At 40.7% G+C, this 18,527-nt stretch overlaps 1 protein-coding gene across 2 annotated transcripts in view; it reads right to left on the reverse strand.

The window, feature by feature from the left end:
• Positions 1-18,527, reverse strand: part of EFNA5 (ephrin A5) — a 284,025-nt gene that overhangs the window by 42,581 nt on the left and 222,917 nt on the right. For both annotated transcript variants that reach the window (XM_059063247.2, XM_059063245.2), the window contains exon 2: positions 5,509-5,801. In XM_059063247.2, coding sequence (XP_058919230.1) covers positions 5,509-5,801 — 293 coding nt within the window. The remainder of the gene's footprint in view (positions 1-5,508; positions 5,802-18,527) is intronic.

An 18,527-nucleotide genomic window follows, 5' to 3' on the forward strand; every position in this document is an offset into this window, starting at 1 on the left:
TTAACCACATACATTCAAGTATGCACTGAAGAATGATGCCCACAGAAACATAAACTGTCCTCATGATTTTCTTTCTAATTTAAAAAAATATGTATACCAAAAAGACTGGAGCAGAAAGCTTCAGGCTCCTTGAAAGTTCTTTTCATTGATGAGATTCTTCAGGATTCTAACTTAAAGGAAATGGACATTTTCCAGCTCCATACTTACATCACCATGTCAATTATGAAGGAGTAAAATTAAAGCATCATGGGTATTCAAGTTTACTTGCCAATAAGCTTAGGAAGAGTATTCCCTAATAATCTCCCAGAAACTCCTGGATTCCATCTGAGCACTATGGCTATAAACTATCTTTACTCCAAGTATCTTCTTTTGAAGGAGATCAGCTATACCTTAGATGTGGCAAATGCTAGAAGAATTCTCTGCCTTTTTAGTATCATTTTAAGAAAATGACATCTGTCTTCCTTATTGTAGGTCTCTCATTAAAAATCACTCGTTTCCTGAATCGAGTGTGCAATCATAATTTAGTCTGGATGCTGAATATTCAGGGGATTTAAGAAGAATTTCTTTGAAAGTACAACTTTTCTGCAGTTATTGTATTAAAAAGGTCAACCATCTGGGAAGATACAGTTGAGATGGAAGAGTATCCTTTGGAGAGCTGAAAATGTAAAAATGTGTTTAAAATGTATCTTCCACTACCTGATTTGGGGTTCCGGTAGAGTTTATAAAGTAATATTCTCTAAACAGTAATGCTAATAATTTCTAATCTTTTTTTAATACAAAATATATTTTTTCTTTTTAAGCATATAAGACCTAGGACCTTATCTCTTCACTTCCTTTTAGTTGTTTACTCACTTGATTTCTTCTCAGATTAGCTACGCACTTCTTGTTTGTGTGAACTTTTTTCAAGTTACCTAACTTTTCTGTGCCTCAGTTTGTCCACCTGTAAAATGGGAAATAAGAACAGTACCTCACAGTGCTGTTTTGAGAACAGCAGGGTATTTAGAACAGCGCCTGGAACAGAATAAGTGCCACATAAACACTAGTGAGCCTTATTTATTGATCATCTACTACATGCCAAACAATATAATAGAGGGCATACAGCAGAAATAGCCATGAACAAACCACTATAAATATATAATGTGATAAGTGCTTGAGTGAAAATAAAGCAGAGTTAAGAGTGTAGAGAATGGTACAGATATTATCTTTATATAGGGAGGTCAGAAGAGCCTCTCAAGATAAAGACATTTTTTGGCCCAACCTAAAGCAAGTGAGAGCAAGGGATGTGGATACCTGGGCCAATGAAAACCTCAGGCAGAGAGAAGATAAAGAACCAAGGCCTTGATGTCAGGGGGCGCTGGGCAGGTATGATGAACAAGGAGGACAGGGTGGCCAGAATAGAGACAATAGGCAGAGATGGTAGGAGGAGAAGTCCAAGAGACTGAGGGTGGGAAGGAGAAGAGGACTTGTCTCAAAGGACCTTGTTTGCCAGGTTAGAGACTTTGGATTTTGTCTTGGTGAGACAAGAAGTCTCTGGAGGGCTTTGACGTGACATGAGGAGGGGAAACAGATAGGAGCCTGCCACGCTAGTCAAGACAATGAATGATGGTGGCGTGGACCAGGTGGCCAATGTAGAACTAGTTCAATAATTCTAATATGCTGCTCCACTCTCCATTTTCCTTAAAAATATCCCTTTAAATGGCATTTATTGAACATCTACTTACTACTAAGTAAGGCTTTGGGCTGGGCCATTTTACAGATGTTAACTCTACCCTAGTGTGCAGACCCTATGATAAAAAAGCTCCAAGAAAGTTTGAAATCATCTATTGCAACCTCATTATTTTACAGATGTAGAAATAGAAACCCAGAGAGATTAGATGATTTATCCAAAATCATATAACCTCGTTAGGTCAAGAGAAGGGCCCAGGACTCAGTTTTCCTTACTTTACAGAAGAGGACATTCAAAATCAGCAGTTCTACTAACTTACAAAGATAACTTATGGCACCCTTATTTATTCCCCTTTGCCTCTTCTGATTTAAAAATAACTACACAGGGCTTCCCTGGTGGCGCAGTGGTTGAGAATCCGCCTACCGATGCAGGGGACACGGGTTCGTGCCCCGGTCTGGGAAGATCCCACATGCTGCAGAGCGGCTGGGCCCGTGAGCCATGGCCGCTGAGCCTGTGCGTCCGGAGCCTGTGCTCCGCAATGGGAGAGGCCACAACAGTGAGAGGCCCACGTACCACAAAAAAAAATTTTTTTAATTTAAAAAAATAAAAATAACTACACAATACTTCTTTCAAACATGTCCTCATTAGGTTAATGTTTATGAGAATAATTTCTAAAATGAGCATTTTTGAAGTTTCTAAAATAACTCTTTGCCTTAGAAGTCTATATAAATGACTATTGCCATAATCTATTGACGGGCAGTTCTGCAAATCTATCACTGGTAGAAAAGCCACCGACCTTCTCTAGTTATTTTAGTATGCCAATCTCTTACCAAAATAACTCCTGTAGATTAAAAACAGTATCTGTCAGATTGAGAGGATGGGCTCAGTTTGCCTGACCTATAATCGGCGATCCCAACAACTTAGTACACTGCTTGTTCCCAAGGAAAGGAAGACATAGCATAGAGTCATCCTTGAGACAAATAAAGGATCTAGAATCGTGAACGGTATTTTATTTTTAATGTAAACAAGAAACTTCATGAGATTATTTCCAACTACTGTATTTTCTTAATTTTGTATAATTTGGAGAAATTAAGAAGGAAATAAAGCTCATTGAAGATAAAGCAGAACTTGATAAGAACACTCTGATTTGTGTCCTGAGTCTAAGTGATGAGGTAGACTTCCTGTTATGAACTATTCCCCCCCCCCCCGCAGTTCAAGCTTGTATCTGACTTTCGGTCCTCTGCAGTCACCCCTGAGTTTAAGCCTTCCTCCGGCACCTTGAAGTAGGACTGTCAAAAGGCTATAACTTTCATTTTTCTCTTGGAAAACTTGGAAGAGATTTTAAGGCCTTGAGGAGTTGAAATATACCCCTGGCCTAGTAAGGACATTTTATAAAATTGACAAGTGGGCAGTCAGGCTGGCTCCTGAGATCAGCGGTGGGGCTCCATGTAAAATAATGAGTGCAAAAAGAGCCATTTCCCAATCATCTTGTTCATTCCACGCATATTAGGAAAGAGGAAAATTCAACTGAGGGCCAATTCTCCCCTAAGAATCCTTTAGTTTAATTATGACCACAGTATATGAAATGTCTGTAAGGTGTCCACTCTCAGCAGTGAAAGGAAGAGAGGAAACCCTTTCCCTCCTAAAAAGACAGGGAAGGATGCTCTTCTGGTTCTAAAACCTGGTTGAAAATTCAATTTAACCGATGACCAGGCCACTGCGCTTCTTGTAAATGAACATCTTTTTGCTGCCAATTTTGTGCTATTTTACCTTTCATTAAAAGAAGTAATTCAGGTTAAACTCAGCTGAACAGCAAAAAGCTCTTGATATTTTGAAGCATTTTGAACAATTACTTTGACAGGAGCCCTTGACAGTTAAATGACTCCGATAAATGAATGTTATAGAAGACACATAATGATTTTTAGTGAAATATTGAATTTTATCACAAATGAGGAAAAACCAGTCATAAGCACTATGGGTGTATTTGAATAATAACATCTTGCTTATGAACCTCAATGGATTCTATAATTTCTAATAATCATGAAATCAACTATGTTTCCCATCTTAGTGCCCTCTATTCATTTTTGCTTTTTGCTTTTGTTGCTGTTTGTTAATCTGAGAAACCATGTGAAAATTTTGAAACTGGCAATAATTTCCTCTTACATCAGTATGATATTTTAGAGTTAGGCAATTAATGAGTCTCTGTCCCACAGCTGAAGTCTTCCTTTTTTCCTTTTTCTCCTTTGCTGAATGAGATTCTTTCACAAAGTAAAAATTCAGCAAAAGGCAAGAGCCTGCTGCCTGAGAACATGTGAATTCACTGTATGCTAGTGTTTCCTCCATCCACGGGACTCAATATTCCTTTTCTTATTTTATGGATCGAACGTGAGATACTATCAAGACTTTTACATGTTTTTTCATGACTAACGCCTGAAATATGTACTGAAATAATAAAACTGGTGCTGTTCAATTTCCTTTTTAAATTCAATTCCAGTATAAGTGAGAGTGCCCCTGTGATGGGGAAATCCGGCTTATTAGAAAACTCTGTTTTCTGGAGAAGAAGAGGAGCTAGAAATCCTTGTAGACTTAAAACATGTGGGGGAAGAGAGGTGGGGGAGGACACTGGGATACTGAAGAAATGAATCAGAAAACCAGGAACGTTCTTTATCTCGTTTGCCTGGCAGGCGGAGGTGACGAGCAGCTCAGCACACTAGGAGGCTCTGCACTTCCTGATTCTTCCAAGCAGGTGAGGTCCAACCTCCCCTACGTTCCCAAGGCTCCCTGCCACTCGTCGGCATTCAGCAACTGTCTATTTCCATTTTCACTGCCTACTTAAATGTCTGCTCCCCACTAGACAGTCACTCCTTGAGGACAGGGAGTGTCTTTTCATCTTGCATCCCCCAAATTTCTGAGCCATGATAAGCTGGTCAGCAAATGTACTTTTGAACAAAGTATTTTAACATTTCATGCCTTCAGTTGACAGTCAAAACACGTGGGAAAGGCCAGATAGCTTAAATATATGATACTAATTAAAGGCAAGTCCAGATACACAGCAAGCTGCCTAAATTAGGTATTTCTTATAACCCTGCTAACTCAACTGTGGCCCACAGAACAGCAGCAGTGGCATCACCGGGGAGCTTTCCAAATGCCACATCTCGGGGCCCCACCCCAGGCCCCCTGAATGAGAATCTGCATTATAACAAGATCCCCAAGTGACCTGTGCACAGTGAAGTTTGAGAAGCATTTACCTAGAATACATGACCAGTATGATGCCTGAAGAAGTGATGGTGTGTAAGATGGAGAAAAAACCAAGATACTTCTTCACACTCTTTCCTGGTTAAAGACACAGCTGCTCTTAATAATTGTCTTTTCTCCTTGGTGCAAAGAGAGTATTTATCATCAGCTTGCTGACATTTGCAGGCGTTTTGGCTTTCTCCAACTGAAAATGTGGGTGATTGAAAGGATATTGCTGACACCTGAATGAGAAAGCCAATGACTCCAAGCTATGTAAATTTAATTATTTCCTTTAATTCTTTTTTCAGGAATCTCTTTTTCTTTTCCTGAGCTTTGGTAGCAATTTTCATTTAAAAGAAATACAAGTCAGCAGTGGTTCACTGAACAGGCTGACACGCAATTTCATAGGGGGAGAGGCACTGTGTGTTTAATCTAATTTGTGCTCTCAATTCCCAGCTAATGTATCTAGGGATCCTGATGTATATGCATGTACAAGGAGACATCTATAATGCAGAGTCCAGCTCTCTGCAGTTCTCTGAAACACGGCTAAAAAATCAGTCTGGGTTCTTGCAGCTGCCCTACAACATGATAAATCTCTGTATACTCACAGATGTAGAAATATTCCCGGCCTGGTCTGAATTCAAATCCTAGGGAAAAGGGTGTGAAGAGCTGGAATTTTTCAGAGAACTTCAGTGGTCCATTTGGAGAGTGAGGCCGGTTACATTCCCATCTCTTGAACCCTTTGGAAGTATGGTCGCAGGCACTGTAGCCATCAAAGTTCACCATGTAGAGGACATAACGCTCAGTCTTATCTTCTGGGACTGAGTCCTCATAGTGAGGGCAGAACACATCCAGGTAGTCATTGATACAGACGTCAATGTGGTAGTCACCCCTCTGGAATCTGTTGGAAGAAGAAAAAGATAGGATTATTCACAGAGGAAAGCCTTCCTGCTTGGAATCAGTGGTTGAACCCATTAATAACACTCAGGCTAAAGATCTATTATAGTATTTTTATTTGGTGCCATATGATTTGAGGCATGGTTTGAATCGTTGCTGCTCCAAATCTAAATAACAGCATGCCATTTTACAGAGGAATTCTATTACCATTGTTTCAAAGTACCCTACCAATGGAGCGCTTCACTTTCATTTTAAGTATTAAAGGTACTGATTTGCTGTTTTCCTTTCATTGTTAAAATCAGAGTTTTCATATTTCTAAAATAGTGTTTCATTTAATAAATGTTTTTGAATAAATGAGTAGGGAATTTAAAGAATAAATGAATTGTTTTTGTTATAACTGAGACCATTCTTAATTTCCTATGCAACTGTGGACAATTAGAGTGATAAAATTGAGAGAATTAGAATCATAAAATTTAAAAGTTTTAAAGAAAATTCCTAGAACAACACTTCCACCTTAAAGGAAAATAAAACCCAAAGGCATAATGATGAAGCAATAAGCCACTGAGCTAGATCTGGAACCAAGACTTAGGATCCTAGTTAGGTGTTTCCCTTAGTAAATCTGCTTTTGTCACAAACTCGTTTTAGCCAATCTCTATTTGGATGCCCTCGCCCTTTCCCTATTAAACTGAAACGATCTAGGTCGAATGACTTTTCTGCCCATTTCTTTCACTTTCATAGGTTGTGTTCTAGGGCTGGACTGAGGAGTAGAGAAAATAAGAAGTCAGATGAAAACAGCAAAACCACAGCCACTTCATCCTGAAAGAGTTAAAATGTGTGCACACAAACACACCACTGCCCACATCACAGTGTCTGCTTCAATTCTTATCTTAAAAAAGTTTTGCTTATTTGTTTTAACTAATGTGCCTTTCCCCATCAACTGACCAGTTTTTCCCAGGACCCAGTGGTGTGTGAAACAGGAATTGTTATGTACACAACTTTCTAAAATCAGAGTGGAAAAGCCTACAAAACCCCTTTGTTTTTAGCTGGTGAGGAAATTCTTCTCTGAGCCCTTAGGAGGGTCATCACAAAACTATGTCACTGCTGAAATACAATGCCCATAAAGTCATAAAATCTTCAAGTCAGACAGTCTCAGGGAGAACACTTCCCAGTGACGGTGAGCTAGTCTACTCTATCTTTGGACATCTCTAAATGTTAGCAAGTTTCTTCTTACATTGAGCATAAATCCACTTCTGTGTAATTTCCATCCAGTGACCCTACTTCTGCTGCCTGAAATTACACAGAGAAAATCTAATTCCTCTTCCACCAGGTAGTACATAAAACATTTGGAGATGTCAGCTGTATCTCTCTCTGTATCCTCCTTTCTCTAGACTTGAAAATCCTGATTCCTTTGGTTATTTCTCGTACAGTTTCCGGACTCCTCATCATACTAGTATTTTGACTCTCTTCACATCTTCTAGTTTCCCAGTGTTCTCCTTAAAATGCAGCACCTACACATAACAGGGACCTCTGACAGGTTTTTGTGAATACTACCTTTGCTCTGGATGCTAAATATTCATTGACAAAGTCGAGATTTCGTTCTGAAATACACCGTGGTAAAAGTGGAAGAGCTACTTATTTTCAGTGAGTAGAACTAGATCTGCTGCTGGTTGAGTAGGACAGTCATAAGCCATCCTGAGCCTCAGTTTCCTCACATGTTAAGTAGAATAATAATGAGAATCTTCCTTGCTGACCTCACACAGCTGCTTCAAGCCTCGGATGAGGAAATGTATGAAAAGCACACGTGAATATAAAGCACTGTTACTATATATAAGGATATATTAAAGTGGGTAAGTAACAAAGTATTACTTTTTAAACAATGGCAGAAATAAAAATAATCCCCAGGTTTCCCTTTTTAAAAATCCCAGAAGAAAGGAAATCGTATAAAAATCCTAAATTCTGTCCGTCCTCAAATATCAACTGATCCCCAGAAACTCCACTTGCTCTGTGCTTTTGAAAAGCAGCATGTTGATTTATGCAAGAGAAATAAGGAAGGATGATCAGATCACTTCAGTTAGAGGATCTCAAAATACATAACAATTTTTAAAAACAAGAAAACAGGGCTTCCCTGATGGCGCAGTGGTTGAGAGTCCGCCTGCCGATGGAAGGGACATGGGTTCTTGCCCCGGTCAGGGAGGATTCCCATGTGCCGCGGACCCGCTGGGCCTGTGAGCCATGGCTGCTGAGCCTGTGCGTCCGGAGCCTGTGCTCCGCAATGGGAGAGGGCACAACAGTGAGAGGTCCGCGTACCGCAAAAAAAAAAAAAAAAAAGAAACCCTCACAAGTATTTATTTCTTTCTATCTACAGTGATGGCGAAACCAGGTTTTCTTTTTCTTCATTACTGACAGACAACGATTTGTCAAGATACAAGGAAAGCCTGTGTTGCTTTTAAAAGATTTTTGAACATCAAGGTAACATCACTGCCAAAGTACAAAGAAAAGACACTGCAACGTTCAGATAAAAGAGTGCTGGGATGTGAATCATCAGCACTCAGAGTAGGCTGACAGTTCTGGCTGAGAGCCAGACAAGAACTGCAGCAGAAGGCAAGGCCCAGATGCACTTTATATTATTATATTATTATTATAGATTTTAAAGACATTCAAGGGGGAAGTTTTTCTTTTCCCTAAGTGTCACTCATCTTAGCTTCTACTGGCACTGGACACTGCTTAAAAGTGAAAATTAAGAAAACTGCCACTGTCTGGACCCATTCAGTTATTGCTTTATTCTACAAATTGTCATAGTTTTTTTGCTCCTCAAGTTCAGCTACCCTTTTTCTAAACTTTTATCCCTGTTAATTCTGCTATAATTTTAATAAAGCAAACCATGAGACTGAAGACCCATTTTACATTGGGTTGACCAGTTATCCTTTTCTGGTGACAATTTACTTTGTGTGGGGTGTTAAGTGAATCACTGTGGAGCCAATTTTAAACATGAGATTGTCCCAGCAATTAACACTTATACCCTTCTATGCACATGACAAAGAAATGATTATGATTTACCATAGAATCAACTTACACTTCTGTTTCAGATATTCAATTTGCATAAATTATTTTACTAATGTACATTTCAAAGAATGGACAATGTGAACATAAAAACAGTGACCAACTGGAACTCATAAAAGGCATCTGTATAATGTAGCTAAGTACAATCCAAAGAAAGGTTGAGAGTTAGATAGTCTAAGACTATCCCAAATTATGCTCTTTGACTACAAAGTCACACTGAATCATGCTTTTCTGGCCTTACTGTGAAGAAGCACATATGTATGGCTAATATTATTGAGTGGTTATTACATTACATTCATTATCTCAATTTAGTCTCCATCACAACACCACAGAATAGACACTATTAGTACACCCAGTTAGAGATGAGGAAACTGAGATTAAGAAGTCAAGCAACGTGCCCGATGTGACAGGAATAATAAAAGGTGGAGGCAGAATTCAAACCCAAGCAGTCTGACCTCAGAACTGAGATTTAATTGCTAAAGTCAAGTTCTTAGGTCCACTCTGTATTTTGCCAGAGGGATGATTCTCATTCTTGATGGGGTTTCAGTTCTCTCCTACATTCACTGATGCAACAAATATTTGCCATGTCCAGGATCTGCTATTTTATGGCTTTACATCTGTTGTCACATGAAATCCTTATTGGGTAGTTTTAATTAGTTTCATTATACCAATGAGAAAATGACATTCAGAGAAGTTGTTATCCACTTAGTTTTTTTTTTTTTCCCCACAAGAAATAAGTAGCAGAGTTAGGATTTCAACCCCAGTCTGATGGCTTCTGAAGCATATATACTTTCCTCCTAATCATAATGGCCCAAAGCTTTACTGACTGTAATTCCCCTCATCCTGTTTACACTTCTAGGAAAGTCTGCTGCAAGGGGTCCTGGCCCTTCTCTCTTCCTCACTAGGTTGATCCTAAACTCCTGCACTGAAAGCGGAAGGGTGCATCAACTTCTGAATAAGCCTCAGATCACAGGGTTAGCTCCTGACTCATACACTTCATTCCAACCTTTCACAGGATAAAGTGCTGTTAGGCTCTGTAGCCATTCACAAGAAGGGAACTTTTTTTTTTTTCCATCAGGAAACTTTCACGAGCTTTAGTTCGTATTAAATGAGCAAATTCACCTCTAGGAAGAATGATTCCACATGCCAATATTTACAAATTTCATGGGTAGCCCGCCACTACTTTGACACATTTGTAAATTTCTGAGAAATTTTCTTATAAATGTCTCTTTACTTCTAATATTTAATTCCATCTATTGTATCTGTGGTTCTCTACCTCTGAGACCATTGCATATTATGAACTGTAGGAATTTCTGGCTGCATACCAACATGCCAACAATAATTACAATACAATCTCTACTAAATTATCACAGTGGTTTACAACATAAAAGCAGGCATGGTTGCCACACTTAGAAAAGTGACTGTGTTTGAGTAAAATGATTACCGCTCTGCCTGTGTTCTCACAATACAAGTCCCAAATGCCAGGAAACATCTCATGTGCATACAGTGATGGCCCTTGTCCTCCACTTGGTTGCATGGCTACTCAGGTCAGTGTTCCATATAACATATAACAGTATATATATCCTGTTATGACAAGAACACATCGTGTACATTTATCAAAATGTGGCAGTAGGCTGGTTGAGAATGTCATATATATTGTGAAAGGGTCATTTTAATTAATTAAGAAGAATAAAATTCAGTACAGCAACTAATTCTTTGTGATTAATTCAACTACTAAAAATGAATTATGCACTTTATGATTGTTTTGATGACCCAGAGGCTGCCTGGAGGGTTGGATAAAAAAATACAGTTTGGGGCTACCAATAGCAAAAAACAACTAAAGGTGGGATTTGAGCTACAAAGTCTCTATGCAGACATGTGTTTTTGTCTTAGTTTGTCTTCAGTGTTTACCTGATGACATTTCACAGCTAAATACAGTTTTTATTATAAATTTAAACTACTATTAATAAATCTCTCCTTATATAACCTGTCTGGAGAAAGTGAATCATGGATGGAGTATTGGAATTCAGGTGAAATCAAGATGACAGAGGTGAAGTAAGAGTTGACAGGCTGTCTGGGACTTTCCTGGTGACGCAGTGGTTAAGAATCCACCTGCCAATGCAGGGGACACGGGTTCGAGCCCTGGTCCGGGAAGATCCCACATGCCGCGGAGCAACTAAGCCCGTGCACCACAACTACTGAGCCTGTGCGCCACAACTACTGAGCCCGTGTGCCGCAACTACTGAGCCTGCAAGCCACAACTACTGAGGCTGCGTGCTGCAACCACTGAAGCCCGTGCACCCACAAGAGAAGCCACTGCTGAGAAGCCCGCGCACCGCAACAAAAGGTAGGCCCCGCTCGCCGCAACTAGAGAAAGCCCGTGAGCAGCAACGAAGACCCAACGCAGCCAAAAATAAATAAATAAATTTACTAAAAAAAAAAAAAAAAAAAAAAAAAAAAAGAGTTGACTGGCTGTCTTTGCATTTAGTTATCAACAATGTGCCCCCAAGTTTCTACTGAGACAAGGACCAAAACATTGTTTCATGACCATAGTTAACCTGATCTGTAGGACTCTGCTCCTAACTAACTAATTTATTTTCAAACTTGGGTCGCTCCATTGGGGACATCTAGTACTTGAACACTCTAGTCCTTGACCTCAAGTGGAAGTTCTCTACTCTGACCTCAGTTACTCTTTGCTTTGGCAAGGAGACATCACCTAGCTTTCTTTCTCAATGGATGGTTTTTCATGTCATTGACCTTACTTCCTCCTCTATCACCATATGCTCTCGTGGTGTGGAGACTGACAGCTGGGAGGTCGAGTTCACAGGACACACAGGCAGTGCCCTGGGTTCAGGCTGCAGAGAAGCAGCACCATCATCATCATCCTTCTCTGAGTTCATCTTTAGCCACTTTTCCCTGCAGTGTTCCTCCTCTCATTCCATCCCTCATTTGCTAAAGCCAAAATGCATTTCATTTTAGTAGCTGGAAAAGGAAGGGTACGGTGCATATTTAAAACGTTCTAAATTGGCCTTCAGCATATGTTGCTGGCACAGCAGAGAGCCTGCTTCCAGGGAAATATGTACTGAGGTATTTTATCAAGCAGCTCCTGAGTGAAGTTTCTTTACTCCATAAATAGAGAAACAGCGTTACTGAAAGGAGACACTGCTTATTAGAGGTTAAGAAGCTGTGAGGCACTTTTATCCCCCTTTCATGTAATGTTTTAAAGGACTCAATGATGAAAATGCTATTTCTCATGAACTGGATAGTTGATTATTACATTTTAAATGTATTTTAATCTGTCAAGGAGGTGATTGTTTTAATATTCCTATTTGAACAGAACTACACTGTCACGTCTTTAATTACAAGGCAACTTATTATATTACATTCTGAAATTGAAATGTAAAAGAAGGATATGATTTATGGTCAAAGATTAAGCAAATTTATCAGCTCAGGGTTCCTCCCAAATTTTAAACTAAATCTAAAGTGAATATGTCTTGACAGCACAGTCTTTCAATTCTATTATAGATTTAAAGGCTAATTTCAGAATAAGATGTCTTTTAAACCAGAAGAATTTCTCATTTGTCCTGAAGGGCCTAATGGGCCCAGCAATAGACACAGGATTTGTTTTATAAATATGTTTTGGGAGGAGATGGGCAGGATGGCAGTCTCTGTTGCGTTGCATAACACGTCTCCTTCTTGTCTCCTCCTGTTATTCCTTTCAGCACAGAATGCAAGCCTTATGGCTTTCGGATCCTAAATCTGAAGATGCTCTTTTTTTTTTTTTTTTTTCCCAGCAGAGGTTAAAGTGAGAAATACAAACAGCAAATCAAACTTGGGGTAGATAAATCATATTAGCATCAGTGGGGGATGAAGAAAGATTTGTTTTGCTGATTTTAAATGTTCCCTCTCTCTCACAGGCTGAAATATGCCAACCTTTCAAATATATTGGTCATTGACCTTTGTTTCCAGTTCTGAGACAGTCAGAGTCATAGACAGTTTCACTGTTACCAGGCCAGTTGTTAAGGCTGAATGAGGTATAGTACATGATGGCCAAAACCCACCATTTCAGGCAGCCCTATCCAGCATTTCCAGGCTCTAGAACATACCAAGAACGACTAAAATTCCCATAAAAGTGAAGATTTGCAAGTGTAAAAAGAACCTACTCAAGGATGAATTTCAGAGATATTTCCTACATATTCTTTTGCAGTTGAAAGGCTGTAGGCTACAACACACACTTTCATTCAACGAAGCACATGATACTAACAAAACATTTAGAACCCGGAGTTGGTGGTCTGCTTATCCATTAATGAAAATTAGAAAAAAGTTCTTACACATGCAAGTGGGAAGAAAGGAAATAAATGTTGTAGTGATCACAAATTCTGCAGCATGAGAGCTTTGTCTTCAATTTAATAACTGTTGGTGATGAGAATAAGATGTAATTTACTTAGCCAGTTATTTAGAATTTATTAGCAGTCTAGTATACTAACCTGTCCCCCCCCCCCTTTTTTTTTCCTGCGGTACGCGGGCCTCTCACTGTTGCGTCCTCTCCCGTTGCGGAGCACAGGCTCCGGACGCGCAGGCTCAGCGGCCATGGCTCACAGGCCCAGCAACTCCGCGGCATGTGGGATCTTCCCGGACCGGGGCACGAACCCGTGTCCCCTGCATCAGCAGGCGGACTCTCAACCACTGCGCCACCAGGGAAGCCCTAACCTGTCCCTTTTTTTCTGTGTGTGTGTGTGTGTGTGTGTGTGTGTGTGTGTGTGTGCACTTTAAAAGCAAGTGGTTTAAAAATTCCTCCATTAACATTAATTACTCATCTCAGACAGATGGATAGAAATCTCAAATACCTTGTGTTATTGCTTTTCTAGTTCAAGTCACATCAGGCTAAATGACTTTTTAAAATTGATTGATATCTCCTAGGAGGAGTACCTGTTTCAAATACAGGGTCCACAAAATGTTTTCTCCTCCAGTGTTTTGACTCATTTGGAGTTTGTTTTATTAGCCTGACTGAGGAGCTCCAAAGGAAACAAAGCATTAGATTGGCGGAGCCTAAACAAGACTTTCCTTCAGGAAGGGACCCGGAGCTTTGGGTGACAGTCTAATTGCTTCTAAGCCCCCCAAAGAGGCCTCGGGCTTGGAATAAGAATGTGTCAACATCAACAGGCTAAATCAGCCAAAGAATTAAGCAGGCAGAGTTCCACACACCCGACACATCGCAGACCACTGCAAATGGTTTTCCAAAAGGGATTAAAATAAAATAAAGAATTATTGTCTAGCAATCAGTGTATGGCCTCACAGAGGTCACTTCCACAAGGCAAAACAGGCTCCTTCTTGACTCCTGCTGGCCAGGAGCTTCCTGACGAAGCTGCCCTTCATGCCCTAAGTCATCCAGAGTTTTACATCATGTCAAGCACCCGGAGCAGAGCAGCTGAAACACACACACACAGATCCAAAAGCAGAGGCAGGAAATCACTGACCTGGTTATCCAGCCACTGTCCTAGGAGAACAGGATTCAACAAACTGATTCTGTTCTGAGGATGCAGGAGGTGGGGAGTCAGTCAAACAAATAAGCCACCTGCCAAACTGCTTACATACGTGTAGCCCTTTTGTATCTTACGAGGATGGAGTTACCCAGCAGAATTTCAGGTTATCCCTAGTTTCAAAATTAAGAACAATAACCAAAGAGATATAGTAAATGTCCTTCCTATTAGCCACCTCAAATAATGATTTCGTAGTTCTTACGTACTGCTGTACAAGCAGTAAATTAAATATTTGTATTATGGCTTGATGATAACCTATTGGAATCATTACCATCTAAGTCTGAAATTTGGCCCCGACTTTTCAAAAACCGGGTGGGTGTTGGAGATCTATGTGGCATGGAACTACTGTCTGTTAGTTTATTGTTAAACAAACAAAAATCAAGCTGGAAGAAAGGAAACAAATGTTTTATGGCTTTCTTTTATGTTTGATCTTCATAGGACCAGGGTAAGCAAAAATCTTGCAACGCTAGGGCACAATAATGGGAATAGTGTTTTATACAAAGCTTTAGGATGCAAAGCAGAAACTGTTGCTGTGTTTCTATGCAAATTGGCACGGGAGAAGTAGTTATTTTTATTTGGTATGGTTAGGACCTTGTGAGCAGTTGGATACCAATCTGGAAACAGGCATGAGGCTAAGGTGAGAGGGAATTGATCCGGAGTCATTAGAAATTAGGTGGTGGGTAGGGCCATAGAAAACATTGAATTCATTCAAGGTAAATGCATAGATGTAGGAAAAAAACTGGGACTGCACTGAGAGCAGATCACTGGAACTATGATTATTCTAGTATTTATATGGAGACCTCCGTTCTTTACACTGAGAGCTCCTTGAAGGTGGTGCTGGTGTTTACTCATCTCTGCATCCCCAACGCTCAGCACAGTGTCCGCACGTAGTGGTGACTTGAGAGATGTCCCAGAAAGTAAATTGCAGCTGATAGATATTAGAAACAATGTTTGAAAACAGAAAAAACTTTGTAAAGTGCCCGATAATCTCCTTCTGTGTCCTGGGTCCCAGTATCAAATTTTGAGAACAGCTAAATAATGTGACAAACAAAGGTCAAGATCAGGAAACAAAATAATGGCCGAAGGCAGATAGGGAAATGATAATCAGGCCTATTGTTCAAGCAATGCTAGAAAATCATGCCTTGCCAAGTAGACGACTTAAGCACCTAACGCAGAATGAAAGTTTCTCTCTTGTCATTAAGTCCTCTATTCAATTACCATTTATTGGGGTAATTAAACACTGGAAAGTGATGCCAGGCTAATTGTTAGATTATGATAATTACATGTCTTTGCTATGCTACAGCTGATCAAAATAAGATGTGGTCCCGTGCACTTAGCTGGAACTGCTCTGTAATCGTCAGACTTCCGGGGAGAGCGCTAGGCCATTTATTACCAATTCATTACAAATCAGGCGGAGAAGCTTATTATTTGTAATGCTTCTTTCTTCCCTCCACATACAGTCTCCTGGAACAAGGCTCCCCAAAGGTTAAGCCCAAACTGCCGCCTCTCACTGGCCCATTTCCATCCCAATTACACAGCTGAATGGCATTAGGTGCCTCTATTTGAGAGGGTTCATCAGACTGCTTCACAAAATCCTGCAAGCGCCTATCACATTGGCAGGAACACCCAAGGCTCCCTTTCAGCCTCTGCCAGCCACTGTTCTGCTCTGAGCTGTGTCCCAGCAACCGCAAGCTGGCAGTGCTGAGAATCTTCTGGTTCTGAGGCTCCCTTCTGCTCAGGTTAGGACTAGACCAGGCTGGGGTATGCCCAGGGTTTGCCCCAGTTCACGGGAGTCGTAGGGATACAGACTGTGCCTCTCCTGTCAGGATATCCGGCTTTTGTGGCTCAGGCCAGGATCACGAGAGGAAAGCAACTTCCTCGTCACCTCAAAGCTACCAAATAGTAGCTCAAATCTTTGTAGAAAAAGACTAGAGCCAATCCCTCGTCCTTGGACATTTCCGGGGGTTAGAAATCTCCCCTCCCATCCCTCTACTGTTGGAAGGTGGGAAGGCAAACAGGTATCTGAGAGTCTTCCTTTGGCTTTTTCCTGGGACTTCTCAACTCTCCCCTGCAACTGTCATCAGAGTGTGTTCACGTGGGCCATTGCCAGTAAAGGAAGCGCAGAGTGTCAGATCAAAAGTTTACTAACCGCTACAAAGTTCATGTCATGTTATGGTTCTCTATTTTAGGGGTTTGTTTTCTTCTTTTATTTGGGCAGTATTATGGACTGAATTTGTCATCCCCAATTCATATGTTGAAACCCCAATGTGATTGTGTTTGAAGATAGATATGGAGGAAATTAAGGTTAAATGAGATCATAAGGGTGGGGCCCCAACCCAACAGGATTGGTGTTCTTCAAGAAGAGACACCAGTGCCCCCTCTCCCCTTCTCTACTCTCCCTTCATATGCCTCTGCAGGCCAGGAAGAGAGCTCTTACCAGAAACTGACATTGCTGGACCTTGGTCTGGGACATCTATCCTCCAGAATTGTGAGAAAATAGATTTCTGTTGTTTAAGCCAACAAGTCTATGGTATTTTGTCACTGCAGCCTAAGTGGACTAATACAGGCACTTTAAAAGTTAATTAATGGGACATCCCTGGTGGTGCAGTGGTTAGGAATCTGCCTGCCAATGCAGGGGACACAGGTTTGAACCCTGGTCCGGGAAGATCCCACAACTAAGCCCATGCGCCACAACTACTGTGCCTGCACTCTACAGCCCGCAAGCCACAACTACTGCGCCCGTGTGCCACAACTACTGAGCCTGTACTCTAGAGCCTGCAAGCCACAACAACTGAAGCTTATGCACCTAGAGCCCCTGCTCCACAGCAGGAGAAGCCACCGCAATGAGTAGCCCGCACACCACAAGGAAGAGTGGCCCCCGCTCTCTGCAACTAGAGAAAGCCCGCGCGCAGCAATGAAGACCCAACGCAGCCAAAAATAAATAAATTAAAAAAATAAATTTTTTTTTTTAAAGTTAATTAACAGTAGATTTGGGGGTGGGTGCTATTGAATTACATCACTGCCAGGGACTTCAGAGACATAAAGAATTATCGAACGATAAGGGAACAATGGCCAGGAAGGAAGGGAGTAAAGGAGGCAAGAGAGCAGAGTTAAGTCACTGCTGGCACCCCACAATACCCTGGAGCAGGGGGGACACTCAATATCCATCTGCTGTTCTGAGCAAGCGGCTGGTCTGAGGGGAGAAGGCACATTATATTCCTACGTAAGGATAGTTTCACCCCTGAAATTAACTCATAGCACCATGAAAATGACTGTATTCTCACCCAGCAACTGTTATCTCACTGTTTCAGCAAAGCTTTCGCCCAAAGATAGAATGAAGGGTGTTACAGAAAAGTCACATACTCCATTTTACCCTTCCTCGACCCTGGAAATTAAAACAGAATATGCCACTGCCTTTCAAAAATCATATTAAGTGCATTCTGGGGACAAAACAGACAGTGAGGTACCTTTGTTAACACCGGAATACATAAAACTGTCATTTTTATGCACACATTTACTGGTGGCCTGTGGCTCAAGACTGGGGAGCTGGGAACAAAGGTACTTTGGTTCATCACATAAAAATGGTTTTGCACTACTTAGTATTATTAGTTCCTCCCCACACTCATTAAAAGGATATTCATTCATACATCTGGATCCTCTATTTACTTTTATAGGCTGGACCACAGGAAGATATATGAAAGAATAATCTAATCATAAAAAATAAGAAACTAATTGCTCTATCCCAAGGAAACATACGGGGAAGAAAGAAAGAAACAATTCACCATTTATTTCTCAGAAATAAATCTAAGCACTTTAGGGGTTTCTCAAGTGCTATAATATCTCTACCTACTTAAATGCTTGTCTATCTCAATGACAGAGAATAGAGTTGTTTTTCCCCTCCCCCTTCCATTGTAGCAAACTCTACTTTCAAAGTGTCTACCGTGGAAAAGAATTGTAGTTCAAAGCAAACGCACATGGCCCTCCTCTTGAACTTTCAGAATTTTTGGTCCTGCTACAAGCTCTGAAGGAGCCACTTGTAGAGATTGTGAGATTTCAGAGGGATGGTTGATGCCAAGACACAAAGATGATGAAATAAGAGTGTGATAACGGGCCTGCCATGCTGGGTGGCA

The sequence above is a fragment of the Kogia breviceps genome, chromosome 4 (assembly GCF_026419965.1).
Source record: "Kogia breviceps isolate mKogBre1 chromosome 4, mKogBre1 haplotype 1, whole genome shotgun sequence".
Lineage (NCBI taxonomy): Eukaryota > Metazoa > Chordata > Mammalia > Artiodactyla > Physeteridae > Kogia > Kogia breviceps.